The 19,869-nt window shown below is 40.5% G+C and overlaps 1 protein-coding gene across 3 annotated transcripts in view; it reads left to right on the plus strand.

Moving 5' to 3' along the window:
• The first annotated feature begins 2,991 nt into the window (after window positions 1-2,991).
• PLOD2 (procollagen-lysine,2-oxoglutarate 5-dioxygenase 2) overlaps window positions 2,992-19,869 on the plus strand; it is a 100,961-nt gene continuing 84,083 nt past the window's right edge. The window contains exon 1 of one of the 3 annotated variants that reach the window (XM_033212397.1): window positions 2,992-3,996. In XM_033212397.1, the coding sequence (XP_033068288.1) occupies window positions 3,888-3,996 (109 nt within the window). In that variant the 5' untranslated portion in view covers window positions 2,992-3,887. The remainder of the gene's footprint in view (window positions 3,997-19,869) is intronic. The other 2 variants (XM_033212398.1, XM_033212399.1) reach the window with 2 other exon arrangements.

Here is a 19,869-nt window from a genome sequence, read left to right on the forward strand (position 1 = left end):
ACGTTTCCTGATTTACTTTCCTTCTACCACTTACTACCATGACATGTTTATCTCTGTTTCACCTGAAACTAAAGCACAATAGATTTTTGTTTTATTGTGTCACTAATAAATTTGTTTTTACCAACATCTATCTAGAACAATGCCTGAGATATAGTAGTCACGGAATATTTTTTGAATGAATCAATGAATAAACAAATGTGCTACTATGGTACTTACTCTTCAATGATGAAAAATAATTGAATCCTGACATTAATAGACTGTCTAATAATAATGCTAAGAAAAGACCCTGTCACAAATGAGAGAGGTTTGCTTCAGAAGTTAGAAATCATGGAACAGGGACAACTCTACCCAGCCTGAGGTAGGGCAAGGTACCCCAGTTTTAGCCCAATGAAGGAAGTAGGACAGGTTTTGTCATCCTTTTTTTTTTTTTTAGATATAGGGATAACATGAACAAAGGTATGGTTGCTGAGCAAATGCTGCTTCTCTCATTTCTCCTCAAATTTCCTTATCATTTCTGAGCATGCCACCCTGACTTCTTATGATCAAGAGTTACATCATTGGAGTAGCTGCTACCACAGCAGATTGGGAATGCCTGGGAATTTATGAGCGTCCCTCAGCCCTTAAGTCAATGACTGATAGGTATTGGGAATATATATCCCAGTTCTCTGACCCATTGACCAGGATATTTTTGAGTGATATATAGTACATCAATTTTGTGGGATTAAGCTCCAGTTACCCACTGTGGTTGATTTAATTGGATATTTTCCCCTTCCTGTGTCATTTTAGTCTCACCTATCTTGTTTTCTCGAAACCCTCCACAAACTGCTAGTCACTGAATTTGGGCTCATGCTCGGGCTTCGGAGGAACCCAAATGATTCCTCCCTAAACTTTAGAAAATTAAAGTGACATAGTATTTGGTCTGCTTTAGGAGATAATAAAGCAAACTACATTGGTTGGGTTTAGTTTGGCATGAAGGAATCTGAATACTATGTTAGGGAATTTGTATTGTTTCCAAATCTCTTATGAAACCTGTTTGGGGATGAAGCAATCAAAAGGATAGGAGTATGATTCATTTAGTTGTGGTATAAGTGGTATTATACTGGTGGTAGGGAAAGTCTACAGGAAATGGCATAGGATACACTCAAGAGTGCATTAGTTAGTGAGGTAGTAGTGAGAATGGAAAGGAATAGATGAAGAGAGAACATAAAGCGGAAAAAATGACAAGTTTTGGAGTCCAGCTCTGTGAGCTGGCGGGTGTAGGGGATAGGAATAGAGAAGTAAAAATGTCTGAGGACATATGAGTTAGAGAGCAGTAGTATCAACAGAGATGAGGGAGCTGAGTAGAATCTGGATTTGATGAGTTAAAAGACATATCAGGCCGGACGTGGTGGCTCACGCCTGTAATCCCAACACTTTCGGAGGCCGAGGCGGGTGGATCACGAGGTCAGGAGATCAAGACCATCCTGGCTAACACGGTGAAAGCCCATCTCTACTAAAAATACAAAAAAAATTAGCCAGGCCTAGTGGCAGGCGCCTGTAGTCCCAGTTACTCCAGAGGTTGAGACAGGAGAATGGTGTGAATCAGGGAGGCCGAGCAAGCTTGCAGTGAGCTGAGATTGCACCACTGCACTCCAGCCGGGGTGACAGAGCATGACTCTGTCTCAAAAAAAAAAAAAAAAAAAAAAAAAGACATACCGAGTTGGTGCCAATGGAACATCCAAGTAGAAATGTTCAGCAGATGGCTGGAAATATAAGAAAGCAGGAAGGATTTGGTTTCAGAATTGGGGCTCTTTCAGACTGTGTTAGAAGTGTCTAGGTATTTTGAAAATCCCAAAGAAACACTTGTTTTATATGAGTCTCACAGTACAGACGTTGTGACTCTTAACAGAGAAGGAAGAATGTCAAAGTAACCTGAAATTATTAGTGGACTTTTGGAGTTTAAACACACACACACACACACACACACACACACACACACACACACCCCTGTGATGCAGAGAAGCCGTTAAGCATTCATGAGGGGACCAGGGGTTGCAAGGGCAGGAAACCAGGTTGTAGCTCTGCAAGTTCTTAAAGATACTGGAGAACCAAGGAAGCAAGAAGTCAAGTTCAAGGAGTTTGGCAATTGCAGGTTTGGCTTTCTGGAGACAGATTTGGCCAAAACACCAGCCACTCATAGCAGAGTCCTTGGACTCAGAGGACTGATGCTGTTTGCTTTGTGCCTAGTTTTATGAGGCTGTACTTGCCACACATGAAAGGCTGTCATTAAGGAATCCATCTTTTAGCTTTATTTTTTCCCCTTCAGACTAAATACACCTTATTTTATTCTTCTCACAGGTCATAGTTTCCATTTCTTTAATTATTTGTTACTCTTCTCAGAACTTTCTCCAGTTTTCCTCTTCTTTTAAAAAACTGAGACCAAATCTTCAAAACAGAGTAATAACTGGCTTAGTTGTGGGCACAGGAAGTGATTCTTTTCTAAAATGTCACATCCCAGGCAACATTTCTTTGCAAGTTTTCCACCTGTTTCTACTGCTACCAAGATAAGATGAAAGTATTAAGTTCATGTTATCCTGGTATATGAATTTTAGACAAAATGTTATCATAATGGAATACATTTTTCCACAATTTTGTTTTAATTTCAAAGGCCCAGAGTTATAACGGGTGTCGTCTCAATTCTGTTTTTTTCTCATTTCACGAAAATTGAGGCACGAGATTCCAGAATGGTAGCAGTTTGGTACTCTTTCTCCTATAAGATAGCGTATGTCATTAAATGTATGAGGCAAAACTGTCAAACTTTTTTCTTAATTGTTCATTTGCTCCCACTCATTCCAACAAATTAAACCCTTGGCTAGTTAAAATGTGAGAACATAAAAAAGGGAATTTTCTTAGACATCAGTCAAAAATGGAAGGAGTGGCGGCCAAGGCTCAGAGACCTCGACCTCTCCGACCACGTCTTTAGGAGTAATTTTCCATGCGGACTGGAGGAAGATCTTGTAAGCACAGCCCTGGCATTACACACGTTGGGCTCTGATTCCGCAGGATTTACAAGCCTCATTACTGGAAAGCGTCTAAGGCTCTCTTGGCACAAGCAACGGAGCAAGAAATGATCACTGGACAATAAAACTTTCGGTTTACGGAGTAAAATAAAAGCACGGCCTTCCTTTTACAGGGTGATGAACCTGCCCCTGAATTAATGAGGGGCGATCCATTTCCATGGCTTAGGGTCTGGCAAGGTTCCATTCAGACAAGATTGCGGCAGATCTGCAGTCACTTCAGACTGGGTGGGGCATCCAAGTCCATAGAAGTGCAAATTCTCACCCTTAGCGGCTGCTGTGGAAGCTACTGGGGCTGGGACAGCAGAGAAGAACCCAGACGGGAGCACCGCCCTCCCGCCAGATTCCCGGCGGCTCCTCCTCTCTCTCCCAAACCCACTCCCAAACCTAAGGGCAGTCTTCCCCGTTCCAGGCAGAAGCGCTGCGTGAGTCTCCACACGTAGCCGCAGGCAGCTCCTTAAATAGCGTCCGAGCTGAGCAAACAGTCCAGACGTGGGGCCCAGGAGGGCGAGCGGAGGCGACCGCACCGGGCGCGCAGCGGCGGCGGGTCAGCGGGCGGCCAATAGCCAGGGCGCGGCCCGCCCCGTCGCCTCCCCTCGGGGAGCCTATAAGGCCACCGCAGCGCCCCGGGCGCCTGCTGCTCCGCGCCTCCGCCGACGACCTGACTCTGCTGCGTTACGCGCAGCTCACGCTGCCAGCCCCGCGCCTTGCCCACCCGCTCCCGCCCGCAATCGCTAGCCCAGGGCGGACCCGGGTCTCTGCGCTCTCGCGAGAAGTGCAGCGCTGCGGGGCCGTGGGCGCCTGAGCCCGCGCGGCCCTCGAGGGCCGAACATGGGGGTGCGCACGGTGAAGCCTCAGCTGCTGCTCCTGGCGCTCGTCCTCCACCCCTGGAATCCTTATCTGGGTGCAGACTCGGAGAAGCCCTCGAGCATCCCCACAGGTGAGCACCCTGCGGTGTCCCGCTGTCCCGCGAGGCTCGGCCGGCGGGGGGGCAGTTCATTCATCCACCAACCCTTCCGCGGGGCTGGCCAGGTGAGTAGTGGGGGCCTGTCCCTCCTCTCCAGGACCGCCAGGGTCTTCCCCAGAATTGCGGTCGGGCGGCGCTGGTCCCAGGGGAAGTGTAGGGACACCCGCCCTTGTTGACTCCTTCGAGTTCTCGGTGAACTCAGCTTGCCCCAATTTCCCTGCAGAACAAGTTGGAGTTTCCTTTTGGACCTGCAGGTCATGGGCACAACACCTTTCCTGCAGCTCTCCTTTCTCTTCCCTCGTTTCTGAGAGTTGGCATGGATTTATCCGTGATGGACGAGGCAGTACTCCTTCTGTAACTTAAACACGGGGCTTAGTGTACTTTCTAATTGATGGTGACACATTCCTTCCAGCACCCCAGGAAGCAGCCGGTAACACCTCCCTCTTGCCAAAAACAACGCTCGCTCAAAAACCTTAGTTGTTTTTAGTAAGGCTGCCTGGCTACCCAATACCTCCAGGCGGCAGCTTTCCTCCTTTGGGATCTGAAGGGGAAGCTGTGGATACACGGCTGCTCCCCTTACCTACCCTTTTCTTGAGCCCGGTGCTGTTTCTTGTTTTCAGAAGCTGGAACTGCAGCGAGAGTCTAGTCAAGTTCTTGTAAAACAAAACTTTTTACATTTAGCCAGATTAAAGAGAGTTTCACAAGGTTTGTCTAAACGTGCTTTGCTGCCTTTTGTGGCACATGAAAAGTCCTTGGAGTTTTCCACATTTGTGCTCTTTGTGCTCAACTCTCTGAAATTAGATCTTGCATTTGAATGACCTTCTAATGTCCTTTTTTGTTGTTGTTGTTAAGGCATTTTGGCATCTTTTTTTCTCCCAAGTTAATAGAGTGCTTTTCTACTTGAACTTTTATTAAGCCTAAGGACAGAAATTTCTATTTCAGAATTACATTCAGAAAGTGACATTTGGTCTGCAGTCCAGCTCATCCATGTAGCAATAGTTTTGTTTTCATCTTTAAGTGTTTCAGATAACGTCAGCAGGCTGAACTGCCCATCTTTCTACAAAACAGTGCTTGCTTTGTTAGCTTGAGAAACTTCAGCATTCAGATGGATTTCTATCAGTTACAGGATGCTTTTCTTTCTGTTAGGTATATGTGACCATTTAAAATGGATTTCTGAACCTGTGTGATTCCTCTAAATTTGAACTAAACTTTTGCATAATTTAAAAATATTTCTACTAGCATAATATCTAGAAAGTGGAAAGTAAGTGCCTTCAGCAAATTTGAAAGTAGAGACATTTAAAAAGGAAAAACAAAACAAAACGAAAAGACTTCCCCAGAAAAATGTCTTTCTTGGTTGAAACATCCAAGGAAACTTTAATTGGGAAATAAAACAATCTCTAAGGACTTTGTTATATTTAAAGAGGCCTCTATGGCCTTTGTATATTTTATTTCACTTGATTGCCACTACCCCTTACTTTTTAATAGAGGACCTCCCTTTGTAGCTGCCTTTATGTTTATAGTCAAAATCAACTTCCCTTCTCACTCTGGATTTTAAATTTCATGGAACTGGACAGTAAACTTTTAATGGATTGTGATATCAGAGAAAGAGAATTTTAGATATGAAAGTTTCCTCAGGAGAAGACCACATGAAACCCACTGTTTAAATCTGAGGACTGGTCACTTTTGGTAAGCAGGTGGGAATTCGGTTAGGATCGAAATGTGGGGAAATACTAATTTGTGATAGGTGAAGCCAGCACTAGTCAGTTTGGTTACAAATTTCGGTGTAGGTAGATGTTCTTATAGGTTATGTGATAAACTAATAAACGTAGAGGAGAACTGCTTGATAAGGTGGGCAGAATCATGGACTGTGGTCTATATTATTCTTTACATATTTCAACTGAAAATTACTGAATAGAAACCTATTTGTTGACATAAATATCAAGATCTTCTATAGGACCTTAAATTGTCTAGCTTAATAGTTCTTTAAGAAGAGTGCTTATAATCTCTAACCCTGTATATCTGTCAACATGTCCCAACTAATCAAGAAGAAATGGTTTAGATCACAATTTCTTGGCCCTATTGACATTTTGAGCCAGACACTTCTTTGCTTTGGGGAACTATGCTGTGCATCGACGTTTAGCAGTATCCTTAACCTCTGTGCACTAGGTGCCAGTAGTATTCCTTTTCTAATCTAAGCACCAGGAAAAAAAAAAAAAAAAAAGGCCAAATGTCCCCAGAGGGACAAAATTTTGCCCAGGGTTAAGAATCATGGGATTAGACAAATCTATTTGTATTTGAGGCAGTGTGGCATTACAGCGTTACTGAAATGATAGCAGCAAATCATTTTTGAAAACAAATATTTATAGTGATTTTCAGTTCACCCACTGTAGTTGGGAATGTGACACACATTCATCAATTTTTGGAGTGTAATTTTTCCTAGCTCTGGTGCTTTGTTGACCAGAGTTGAGAACTTAGCTTTTTGTTACATTTTTGAGAGTTCTCTGTGCTGTGTTGGTTCCTTTTGGTTGCCACTTTATTCTTAGCAGGGAAAGACTAAATAAGATTTTGGTTAAAATAATCATTTTCTCTGAAAATAATGTATAGGAATTGTTACCTGAAAATCATATTCTTATGGGAACTTTCAGAGGCAGAACCTTCCTAATCAGTGCCAGTAAATCAGGTTCATACCCTGATTTATCTTTCCTGCCTTTTCTGCCTTCTAGATGGAATAAGGAGAAGGTGGACGTATTCCTGCCAAGTCTTTGCTGTCAGGTCTCTAGACGTGAATCAAATTTGTGTGTGTTTTCTGAGGCACCTTACTATTCTATGATCCAAATTGGGCAGAAACCAAGTTTTGGGCAAAAATAAAGGAAATGGTTTCAAATGTTTCTGTCAAGACCAGTATTTTTCTACCACATTCATTCATTTATAAACTCTCTAATTTACTGTGGTACATTCAAGGAAAAAAGGAAAGATTTATCCCTATCTACTGATGCAAACCAGCAATTTACGGGGTGGAGAGGAAAAGAGCAAGGGCCTGGAGAAACCTCTGGAAGAGAGGGGTCTTGTCCTCTGTACTTTCTGTATTCTGTGCTTCAGCCACACAGAATGACATATCATCCATAAACAGACTGTGCCTTTTATTTCATATGAATGCAAGCATATAAAACAACTCTAGAGAATGTGAAGACAAGAAATGAAAATTAAATTGAGCTACACTTTTCTATCCATCACATGGGACAAAGCATCTTAAAATAAACTCTGATTGTACCAAATGTCAGGATGGGAATTGACCGCTGGTGGAAGCACAGTGTTTTTGGAGAACAATTTAATAATGTCTACTGGAGTTGAGAATCCACATGTCCTGTAATCCTAGATATGTAGATGAATAGCTCTCTCAAATTTCTGTTCCTTTTTAGTTTTTTGAAATCCTGTTTATTGTTTAAGTCTAGCTCCTAGGAAATTCTTCCCCTTGCTGTTTTTGTTTGGTTCTTTTTGTTTTTAACTTAATGTGGTTGGTTTATACATATCATATTTACTTTCACTGTAGGTTCTTATGTTTAATCAATTTTAAACTCTTTAAAATGAAGGGCTGAGTTTTATTCATTTTTATGCTCTTCAGGGTCTACACTGTTCTTTTGCCACAGACATTCTCAGGTTTTGTTTACTGAGTTTCTGGCCTGTTCTGAGAATTATGAAAAGTAGCATGCAGTCAATGAGGTTGCTAGTTTCTCCTTCCCCCAGAACTTGATCCGAATTCACTGAGATTCCTTTCTCTGCTTGGGAACCCATACGCTACATGATGTAACAGCTTAAAAGTGCAATATATGCTGCCTTGTTTCTGAACCATGTTTGGCAACCCTTCTCCACAGGTTATATTTCTCCCTCTACCTGCTTTACTCAATACAAAGTGGCAACTGCACTATTACTTTCAGGTAGTTGGATGCCATAATTTTTTTTATTGGTGGTGAAATGGAGATTTGGAATGCTTGCATAACTTGCACAAGCTCACATAGCTGGAAAGCACTAGAAGAGGAGGCTGTGCCCCTTCTTCAGGCTGTGCTTGTCTTTCCTGACCTCCTAATTATTCTCTTGGACTTTTGGGACCTATGGGAAAGGAACAGAAACTGGCCATCAGTGACTTAGAGAAAGAAAAGGAAAGCTTTGCTAAAAGAGAAAAGACGTAGTTTGCAGGTGACATAAAAGGAGGAGGAAGAGTAGGCACAGGCTGAAGGAAAACTGGGCCCTAGGCAAGAGTGGCAAATTATGGCCCACAGGCCAAATCTAGCAGACCCCAAACAGCTACCTGTGTTTGTGTGGTCTGTGAACTAACAGTGATGTTTACATTTTTAAATGGTTGAAAAATATCAAAAGGAGAATAATGTACTATGAAACATGAAAATTATAGAAATTAAAGTTTTATTGTCTCTCAGCCAAATTCATTCGTTTACATACTGTCTGGCTGCTTTGGTGCTACAAGGCAGAGCTGAATAGTAGTTACAGAGACTATGAGGCCTGCAAACTCTGAAATATTTACTAGCTGGTCCTATACAGAAAACTTTGCCGAACCTTGCCTTAGGAGATGACATTCCCACTTAAGCTGTGCCTCATGCCGATCTGCTGCTCTGTGGGAAGGAGCTGGCTTCTGGACAGTAGCAGCTGGCTCTGGGCATTTCAGAGACCTGTTTTTCATTTTAGAATTTGCCAGTGATTCCTATGGTGTTTTGCATTCAAACATAGAGTTTCTCTGTTACATCTTTTTAAATACAGCACTTGAAGCTAACAAGACATGCTCTTTGGTGTAAATAGTGCTCTCATGGTCAAAAATGGTTAAAATACTGATTGCTAGTTGGAAAGAAGATGCAAATTTCTTCTTCAGAGCTTGAGTATATTCTAGAAATTTGTTCTTGAAACCTGGTTATGAATTTGTGGCTGAGCTCCTGGGAGGAAATAGTTAGCAGGTTGATCAAAGAGTATTTTTATTTTTCTTTAATCATTGCTATGAATTAGGCTTAACTGAGAATGTGGTAGCTTTTAAAGTGACATATTCTTTTTAATTTACATTTTACTCATTTGCATTTGCTGTAGAATGCTTGCCTCACTAAACTAAACGGAACAGAACTAATTTTCTTTCTTTCTTTCTTTCTTTTTTTTTTTTTTTGAGACGGAGTCTCGCTCTGTCGCCCATGCTGGAGCTGCAGTGGGTATGATCTTGGCCACTGCAACCTCTGCCTCCCGGGTTCAAGCAATTGTCTGCCTCAGCCTCCTGAGAAGCTGGGATTACAGGCGCCCGCTACCATGCCAGGCTAATTTTTGTATTATTTTTTTTTTTTTTGAGACGGAGTCTCGCTCTGTTGCCCAGGCTGGAGTGCAGTGGCGCGATCTCGGCTCACTGCAAGCTCCGCCTCCCGGGTTCCCGCCATTCTCCCGCCTCAGCCTCCGAGTAGCTGGGACTACAGGCGCCCGCCACCGCGCCCGGCTAGTTTTTTGTATTTTTAGTAGAGACGGGGTTTCACCGTGTTAGCCAGGAGGGTCTCGATCTCCTGACTTCGTGATCCGCCCGCCTCGGCCTCCCAAAGTGCTTGGATTACAGGCTTGAGCCACTGCGCCCGGCCAATTTTTGTATTTTTTTAAGTAGAGATGTAGTTTCACCATCTGGGCTAGGCTGGTCTTGAACTCCTGACCTCTTGATCCAACCCCTCGGCTTCCCAAAGTGCTGGGATTACAGGCGTGAGCCACCGCGCCTGGCCAACAAAACTAATTTTCAAAGCTATTGAGATTGCAGTTAAAAATGGTTATCTAGAATAGTAGAATTATAGAGACTGTGTTATTTTATTTATTTATTTATAGACAGGGTCTCATGCTGTGGGTCAGGCTAGAATGCAGTGATGCCATCATAGCTCACTACAGCCGTGGGCTCAGTGATCCTGTTCATCACCTCAGCCTCCCAAGTAGCTGGGACTGCAACTGTGTTGTTATTTGTTATCTTTATTCTGCTTACCACCTTAAAGCCTACGTGTTGCAACCCATATTTGGTAATTACACTACTAAAGGTGGTGTAGCAGTACAGAATTGATTACTGCCCGACTGTGTCACAAAGATACCGCTTCAAAAATTACTGTTTGTAATTTAAAAATATAGTAACCTCAAATAAGTTTTTGTTTTCAGAGTAACTTTCAAGCTATTCAAAGAGCAAAGATATATTGTTTTTTTTTACACAGAAGGAAGATTTTCATTACAGATTTTCTTTTGTGTATTAAAAGAGGGAAATGTACTTTTGTTAATTTTAATTTGGTTTTCTTCAAAACAATACAATCAGGTTTATGCATTTACATACTTAGTTACTGATTGACTCATGCATTTTTTTCAGGCCTTGTTTTAGTAGCATATTGTGGTAGATTTAGGGAAATAATAATATTTTAAAATTTATAATAAAATATGGATATACTTCCCCTTTCTTGCATTTATTTCTTAAATGAGATGTGATTAAGTGAGGAAATACTTAATTTGTTAGTGTTGAAATATGCTTCATGTTTAGAATTTGTTTTCTGTTATAAGAAATTAGGTTTAAATGAGAACACTTGGACACAGGAAGCGGACCATCACACATCAAGGCCTGTGCTGGGGTTGGGGTAGGGGGGAGGGATGGCATTAGGAGATATACCTAATGTAAATGACAAGTTAATGGGTGCAGCACACTAACATGGCACATGTATACATATGTAACAGACCTGCACATTGTGCACATGTACCCTAGAACTTAAAGTATAATAATAAATAAGTAAATAAATAAATAAGAAATTAGGCTTAAAGTTTAGTTTGTATAGGTTTGTAATTAAATTTTAACCAGGGAAAAATCTGTAAATAGCAACTGGATAACCTTTGCTCTTCATTTCAAGAGCCGTTAACACTAATTATTATTATTTTTTGCTGTTCTTTTTTATTATTAGTCTTCTCGCAAGAGAGTATCAGTTTCTGTGCAAGTTTGTGAGTGATGGAGATACTCCCCAGGCATTATCAATATAGAAGTGACAAGGTATACTACATTGGAGTGTCCTTTCCTTTTTTGGCTGAAGAACTGTATTTATAATAAAAGTCTACACCAGGGCCGGGCGCGGTGGCTCAAGCCTGTAATCCCAGCACTTTGGGAGGCCGAGGCGGGCGGATCACAAGGTCAGGAGATCAAGACCATCCTGGCTAACACGGTGAAACCCCGTCTCTACTAAAAAGTACAAAAAACTAGCCGGGCGAGGTGGCGGGCGCCTGTAGTCCCAGCTACTCTGGAGGCTGAGGCAGGAGAATGGCGTAAACCCGGGAGGCGGAGATTTCAGTGAGCTGAGATCCGGCCACTGCACTCCAGCTTGGGCGACAGAGCGAGACTCCGTCTCAAAAAAAAAAAAAAAAAAAAAAAAAAAAAGTCTACACCAGAAGTTTAAAGTAAAAATCTTATTTCAAGTTTGTATACGATAAAGAACATGATTATTACTGTAAATATACTCAATAGACTTTTAATATAAATAAAAGTCTTGGTGAACATACGGCTAAAATGAGGGGCTACTTGAGGCAGGGGAGTGGTCAGAAAATGTGTTTCATATAAACATTGGTGAATTTGCAAAAATAGGCCAGAGTTGAAATTAAATATCATTTGTTATACTGATAGTTTATTGATTTTAATATTGCTTTTATTATCTTGTGTGCATAAGACATCCTGGTGCGTTAACTAATCATCTGCTCATTTAATTTGGGGTTATATTCTCAAATTTTTGCAAAGAACTTTCTCATTTGCTTTCTAGTTACTGCTAACCTGTTTTAGGGTTCCTTCCTTAGGGTAGTGAGAGACAGGAATTTCCTCTGATTTAAATGCTGTTTTTCTACTTTTTTTAAATTTTTTTTTTAATTTTTATTTTTTGCTGTGGACAGGTAAAAATTCTATATGGGACAAAGGAATTTTTAAGTACACATAATTTTTATTGTTCTTGACAGTACTCCTGGTCAGTCTTGAACACTCAAGTGAAGTAAGGAGATATTGAATATGCATCATGCTCCACAACTTGACCCTCCCACAGGCACAGCAACAAGCAGAATAGATAATGTGGATTTTGGCAGTCTTGGCTTTCTGATGCTAGGGCATCGATCTGTCCTGGGAGAAGAAAAGATCCAGAAGCTATACTTTATTCCGGAGACCCAGCACACAGTGTCTCATAGGCAAGGCTACTCTGTCATTGACTATTCTGTTTTAAATGATTTGGAGCCACAGCTTTTGTGGGCTTTCAGGTGCAAAATACTTAGAGATGCTGCACACAGGGCTAAGAAGGGAGCCCATAACATTTAGGTCTTTTTAAATGCATTCTCTAACAGATTCTTTAAGCATTTAAATCTTACCTTCCTGTTTCTAGCAATGTACTGAATACCAACAGCTATTTCATCTTTAAAAATTTGGCAAATATAGAATTTAAATTATTTATTTCTTAAAAAGGGAACCAGCTAACAGTTTACTGGTAGACTAAAATGATCTCCTTAATTTGATCACCTGGGGAAGTCTTAGCGCACTGTTGTTGTGAAGAGGGCGGATAGGTTCTTTGATGGGATTTTCCAGTCTCGTCCAAGCCAGATCTGAGGCTCCTTGTCTTCAGAGGCCTCTTCTCCTGCTCTGGCTGTACTGGTTCTTTCCTGGCCTCCAGCTGGCACCACAGTGGTGACCAGAATGTCCTGCTGGTCCAGGGCCTCTGGAATTCCTGCCGGCCACGTCTAGAGAAGGACAATCCTCCTTTTCTTCTTAGTTTGGTTTAGACAAGGTTGGAATTTTTTAAACAGTGACTTTACTAAGTAACCAAGGGCAAAACAAAACAAAACCCCACACTGGAAAATCACCGAGGCAAAGAAATGAACAGATTTACCAAGTAGAAATTCAGAGTTCTTACTCTCCTCTGACTTTGGTATAGTTATATACCTGCACACCTGGCACATTTTGAGGGTTCATGAGTTCTGTGCCCTTGCCCAGCATTTCTTTCTCCCCTCTTCACTCTCATTCCTCACTTCTTCCTACCACTTTCTTTTACACAGACAACTCTTCTCCATGGTTGGAGTCCATGAGATCCATGGGTAGACAAGTGCTGATAGATGGTCTAGGTATATTTGTCATTTCTTAAGGACATATCAGATTGCATATTAGCATAACTCTAGCCATTGGGCACTTTATTTTCTTCAATAGGTAGATTTTTTTTTTTTTTTTTTGGTGAGGGGGAACAGAGGCTTGCTCTGTCATCCAGACTAGAGTGGAGTGGTGTGATCTCAGCTCACTGCAACCTCTGTCTCCTGGGTTCAAGTGGTTCTCCTGCCTCAGCCTCCTGAGTAGCTGGGTTATAGGCGCGTGCCACCATGCCCAGCTAATTTTTGTATTTTTAGTAGAGACGGGTTTCACCATGTTGGTCAGGCTGGTCTCGAACTCCTGACCTCAGATGATCCGCCCGCCTTGGCCTCCCAAAGTGCTGGGATTACAGGTGTGAGGCATCGCGCCCGGCCAGTAAGTAGAAAATTTTTGTGCTGTTGCCCATAACATTTTTTGTATTGCATTAATTCTTGATTTTAGTAGCAAATTGTGTATGCTTTTATAAACCTACATAATTTAGTAAATCTACATTAATTTAGTTAAGCTTTACAAATTCTCTCATAATACAATTTTTTTAGAGGTAACTAACAGCATTTTAACTTTTTAGATGCAAATGTATGCCAACAATAATTCCCATTGTGTAATACTGTGAAAATTTGGTAATTTATATATATATATATATATATATTTTTTTTTTTGAGACGGAGTCTCGCTGTGTCGCCCAAGCTGGAGTGCAGTGGCCGGATCTCAGCTCACTGCAAGCTCTGCCTCCCGGGTTTACGCCATTCTCCTGCCTCAGCCTCCCGAGTAGCTGGGACCACAGGCACCCACCACCTTGCCCGGCTAATTTTTTGTATTTTTTAGTAGAGACGGGGTTTCACCGTGTTAGCCAGGATGGTCTCGATCTCCTGACCTCATGATCCGCCCATGTCGGCCCCCCAAAGTGCTGGGATTACAGACTTGAGCCACCGCGCCCGGCCGATAATTAATATTTTAAAATATAATTGGAGTATTTATTGACTGGCTAGTCTGTGTTCTGTTGCTTTGTGTGAAGGAAAAAGAGAAAAAAAAAAAAAAAACAGAATGAACAAACAAAAACCACACAAGGCTCAGTTCCTGTTCTGTATTGAAATTCTAAGATTCTTACAGGGAAAATAATGTATATGTAAAACTGAGCAAATCAAAGAAGCACTTAGGGGTAAGCAACCTGGGTTACAGGGAAGAACATAGACATCTGGCATCAGGAAACCTACATCTAAGTTCTCATCCTTCCTCCTTCCACTCACCAACCTTGAGCCAATTCTTGAGCCTCTTCAGTTTTCACTTGTAATTTGTGATCCTTATAGTGTTGTGATTTGATGTCTCTTGACTTTTTTTTTTGAGCTGGAGTTTCATTCTTCTCCTCCAGGCTGGAGTGCAATGGCGTGAGATCTCGGCTCACTGCAACCTCCACCTCTGGGGTTCAAGTGATTCTCCTGCCTCAGCCTCCTGAGTAGCTGGGATTACAGGCATGCACTACCATGACCAGCTAATTTTGTATTTTTAGAAGAGACAGGGTTTCTCCATGCTTGTCAGGCTGGTCTTGAACTCCTGACCTCAGGTGAACTGCCCACCTCAGCTTCTAAAAGTGCTGAGATTACAGGCGTGAGCCACTGTGCTTGGCCAATGGCTCTTGACTTTTAAGTGTCAGAATGGTGGTAGAGACAGAGTGCTGCAGGAATCAGAAAAGAGGTCTCAAGAAGGCATAGATATAAGGTTGTTTTGTGTTTGTTAGGCCAAAGAAGGCGTAGATATAAGGCCAAAGAAGGCATAGATATAAGGTTGTTTTGTGTTTTAAATTCTACTTTTTCTTCTGGTTATTGTATCAAGATCTGGAGTTGGCCAGGACTTGGTGTTGCTTTTTTCTCTAATTAGATTTGATTTAGATGCAGGACAGTAGGCCAAGAATAACTAGAATTAAATTTACATTTAAAAATATTCCAAGTGTTTTTATATGAGAAGAGAAAACAGTCTGGTGTTTTTATGAAGCTATTTTCTGTTTTCAGAGAGGAACCATATCCTCTTCAGTACATTTAAATATTGTAAGCTGTTAAAAAAATAAACTTATATTCATCTGTTTTAGTTCTGAACTTTAAGTCAAATAAATTAATAACAATTATGCTGGTAACTTTTTTTTAACTTTTATTTTGGGTTCAGGGGTACATGTGAAGTTTTGTTACACAGGTGAACTCATGTGATGGGAGTTTGTTGTACCTATTATTTCATCTCCCATGTATTAAGCCCAGTACCCAGTAGTTATCTTCTCTGCTCCTCTCTCTCCTCCCACCATCACCCTTAAGTTGAGCCCAGTGTCTGTTTTTCCTTTCTTTATGTTCATGAGTTCTCATCATTTAGCGTCCACATATAAGTGAAAATATTCAGTATTTGGATTTCTGTTCCTGTGTTAGTTTGCTAAGGATAATAGCCTCCAGCTCCATCCATATTCTCGCAAAAAAACATGATCTCATTTTTTTTTTAAAAGGCTACATAGAAATTAAAGCGAAGTTTTACGATATGTGCTAGTTAAAAATTGGGGACCCTTGTCTAACTTGTTACGTAAATAGTCATCAGAATACCTAGATTCAACTTTTAGATTCATTAATTATCTTTAAAATATGATTGCATTTAGTGAACTGAAAACATGGTAAATAAAAACAAAATCAGTTTGTGGGAGAAACGTATTTATGTGCATATGTATACGTGTGTGTGAGTTTGTACACATTTGTTTTTACTAGCCATGGAGATTATTGTTGAGCCTTGAGAAAGGAATAGAAAGTATGAGTACCTTTTAATCTGGACTTTTCTTCTTCGATGTATTGCTATTGTTATTGTCACAGCAGCATTTGTTCTACATGTGTTTGCATCTTTGAATGGAGCATATCTAGTGAGTGGTACACTCTGCAGCTTAATCTTTGGAGAAGATGGTGGTATGCAGTGGTTTTTTTTCTGGCTATTTTTCCTACTGTTTCCAGATGGATTTTATGTAAATTGAAGGAAGCAGTTCAAACAGAACAATTGGAAGGGAAAGAAGGTAACTTAATTTTAAAAACGTATATAGTTACTTACACAGTTGTTTTCTAAGTGTAAGATTAGCAAGTATTACAGAAGTATTTCGCCTGGGTGTTGGTTTTTGGAAATTAACAATTATTTATTGAATAAGCAAATAAAAACCAGTAGCTGTTTCTTTTGTACAGTATATTAGGTTGAAGAAAAATTTGGTTTATTAAAATGATAACTAACTTTTATCTTATTGTTTAGTATCACTTGATATTTTATGTTCCTCAGGCATAAACATGTTTTTTTTTTTTTTAAATGAAGTATTACATTTTAAACAACTAGTGTAATATCCTAAAAAACCGAGCTCCTCCTCCCTGAGTGGCTGTATTGCACCAGTACCATCAGCTCCATGAGTTGTGGCAGAGTGGATAAGTGAGATTTTTTTTTTCATGTTTTGATAAAAGATAAACTAAGAAGTCTACTTTTGAACCATAGACACAAAGTTAAAAAATAACTGTGATTGATAATTATCTCATTTTCTGTAACCATATTTAAATTCTTTATTGATGCAAGGCATGAATTTTTCTTAATAATTCTCAGAATATCCCACACTTACATTAGTTTCGAAGCATATTTGGTTTGTAGAAAATTCTTTCGAGAAAGAGTCCTATTCAGTTTGAAGAGGTGATGGGAGTGAGAGGGTAAGTGAAACAGAGGAAGGGAAGTTGCTTTTAAGTGTGGTACAGAATTACAAAATATGTGACTTGAATGAGTTCACAAATAATTCAGAAAAATCTGAACTAGAAGCTACTGCTGGGTGCTGGCAAGGGAAATTTTGCTTATGTAAAATGTGACACTGAATTCTTCCCTGAACAGAAAGATGGTTTGGGTAGTTTCATCCTTGGGATTTATTTATCTGGATTATGCTTATTGTGGTTGTAGCATTTCATATTAACTGTAACAAATGGAATATCTCAGCCATTGTTTGCATGCTATGACTTTCAGCCTGTGGTCCAGTGTGCATGGACCCCGATGCAGCATATACACTGAGACAGTGTATAGTGCTGAATTTTTTTATTTGGTTTCAGGAAGTCAGCTGGTTACTTCAGTAATCAGCAGAGATTCAGAAATATAGATACTGTAATATTATGATACAGCCATGAGTGTATTTCATATCACTTCATATTTCTGATAAATTGAGGTACAAGTCTGTTGTGCTTTGAATTATTGGAAAGTTGTGTTATTTCCTCTTTTATTATGATTAAGTATATTACAAAGAATTTGGGATGATGTTTTTAAAATATTAGGGCAAATGCAGAAACAGTGCAGAGGAGTGCTTGCTTTCTTGATATAGCCAGAGGGTGCTCACTATACAAGGAGACTAGAGACCTCTAACTTTGAGGTCTTTGAAGTCATTTTTTCTCATTCCTCTGATTTATTCTTGGTATTCAGGTATATTGCTTTGCTCATTATTTTGTCTCCGTCTTTTTTTGTTTGTTTCATCTGTAGTGGAAAATGTGTGTGTGTGTGCGTGTGTGTGTGTGTGTGTATGTGACTCCCTGCCTGCCTGTATAAATAATTAGATATCTGAAGCAGGTAAAGATTATTTTTAACATGATTTTAATATTGTCATTGCATTCAGCAGTGATTCCTTAATGTTATTTAATACCTATCCAAATTCACCTTTGCCTCTTTTTCTCAAATGTGTCTTTTTATAGTTGATTTATTTGATCTGGATCCATAAATGTATCTTCCTAAACACCTTCCAAGCTGTCACTATCTTAGTCTACAGTGCAGGACTCTGGTAGCCTCAGGGTCATATCTAGCCTGCATATTGTTTTCCAAAGTCTCAAATTAAGTTCTATGTTTCTGGCAATTTTACTTAAAAATCAGAATTTTTCTTGCCTTGGAGGAAAACAAAGGAAAAGAAGGCCTGGAAACCCTGGGTTTTCCTTCCCATGTGGCAACAATAGTTAACTGGCTCTGAAGAGTCCTCTCCTTGTATGGGGTGCTTGTGCACTCCAGTCACCATAGCAGAGGCCTGGCCTCTTCACTGATGTGTTTGCAGCCCCCTCTCAGTATACATCACTGAATTAGATAATTATCGTTGTTTCTGAAATTATTTTTCTTGTCTCATCTTTCTTGAGTTCAATGACTCTTAACCAGGGGTGGTTTTGTCCTCCCTGGAATATTTGGTAACATCTAGAGACATTTTGTTGTGAGCAGTGGGTGCTCCTGGCATCCTGTGGGTAGAGTCCAGGGACGCTGCTAAAACATCCTGCATTACACAGCATGACCCCATCACTCTCTCCCACCCCCACCCCAAGAAAGAATTATCTGGCCCCAAATGTCAGTAGTGCTGAAGTTGAGAAACTCTGCTACGGTCTGATGGCACACTTCTGATTTCACTGCCCTGCTTCTAGTGCCTTCTCTATTTCCAAATGTATTTATTATCATTTCCCAATTTGCACTCTCTATTCATACTGGATTCCTCACTATCCAGTCAAGAGATCATGCTTTTACCCATCTTTTGGGGGAGGGGGGGATTATATTTCCAGGTTCCTTGACTGTCAAAATACTGTTTGTCATTTTTTAAGGTCTCTATCTGGCTCATTTAGCTAGCTGTTTCTGATGACACTTTATCGCAATGTTCTCAAAAAATCATTTTGTTATAACTGGAAAATTCCTTGAAAATCTATTTGAACTCTTTCCCTCATTACAGTCTCTGCTTCTCCAGTCTAAGAAACTGAATATAGATATATTAAATCTTATATTCTAGTTTTTTTTTGTAGATTTTTATTGTCCCTTCAGTGTTGAGCTTCTACAGTATTCTCTGCAAATATATAATCTGTGATTTAAATTAGTATTTAGTATGTTATCCTCAGTCTTTTCATATGAACTGACTTTACATTCTTAATTGGATTTTAACCTGCAAGAGGATAGAGATTCTATCTCTTGAATTGCTGTGCCTTAGAACTCTCAGCCTCTGAAGCTTCTCTACCTATAGGCCTTACAGAGGGACAGTCCATTAACTCTTGGCTTGCCCTAGTCACAACTAACAAGATATAAGTGGGCACCCTGTGTTGGTCTGGGTTCTATTCAAATGAAGAACCCATTTTAGATATCTTGAACAAAAGTAGATTTAACAAAGTAATTACAAGCTTATACAATTATTGGAAAGCCTGGAAGAATGGGCTTTAGCAAAGCTTCCAACTGTGACTTCTAGAATAGCAGAAATAGCTGACCATACTAGGAGGCTCCTACCTCTGTCCCAGCTGGGAATCAGTAGCCCACCATTGGAAGTATTGAATTCAGAAATAGGCTTCCATAGATGTAACCCAGGGATGGAGAAGCTGTCTCCATTAATTCCTGATGCCCGTGAGGCTGGTGACTATACCAACAATGCAGAATTCAGCCACAGCCTTTGCTGCTGTCAATCTGTCTGTCTCTCTCTCTCTCTCTCTCTCTCTCTCTCTCTCCCTCTCCCTCTCCCTCTCCCCTCTCCTTCTCTCTCCCTCCCTCTCCCTCCACCCACCCTCCTTCCCAGTTCCCACGAAGTGTGAGATTGACCCTAGAACACTGGTATAGGGTAAACCATATCCTTCTGACCATGCTTACCAATGGAAACATCCAAAAGTGATAGAGAGAGGACCATCTGTTTTTCTGATCTCATAGGAACACATCTTAGAGGAAGGGTATAA

This window comes from Trachypithecus francoisi, unplaced genomic scaffold (genome assembly GCF_009764315.1).
Source record: "Trachypithecus francoisi isolate TF-2019V2 unplaced genomic scaffold, Tfra_2.0 Lachesis_group0, whole genome shotgun sequence".
NCBI classification, from domain to species: domain Eukaryota; kingdom Metazoa; phylum Chordata; class Mammalia; order Primates; family Cercopithecidae; genus Trachypithecus; species Trachypithecus francoisi.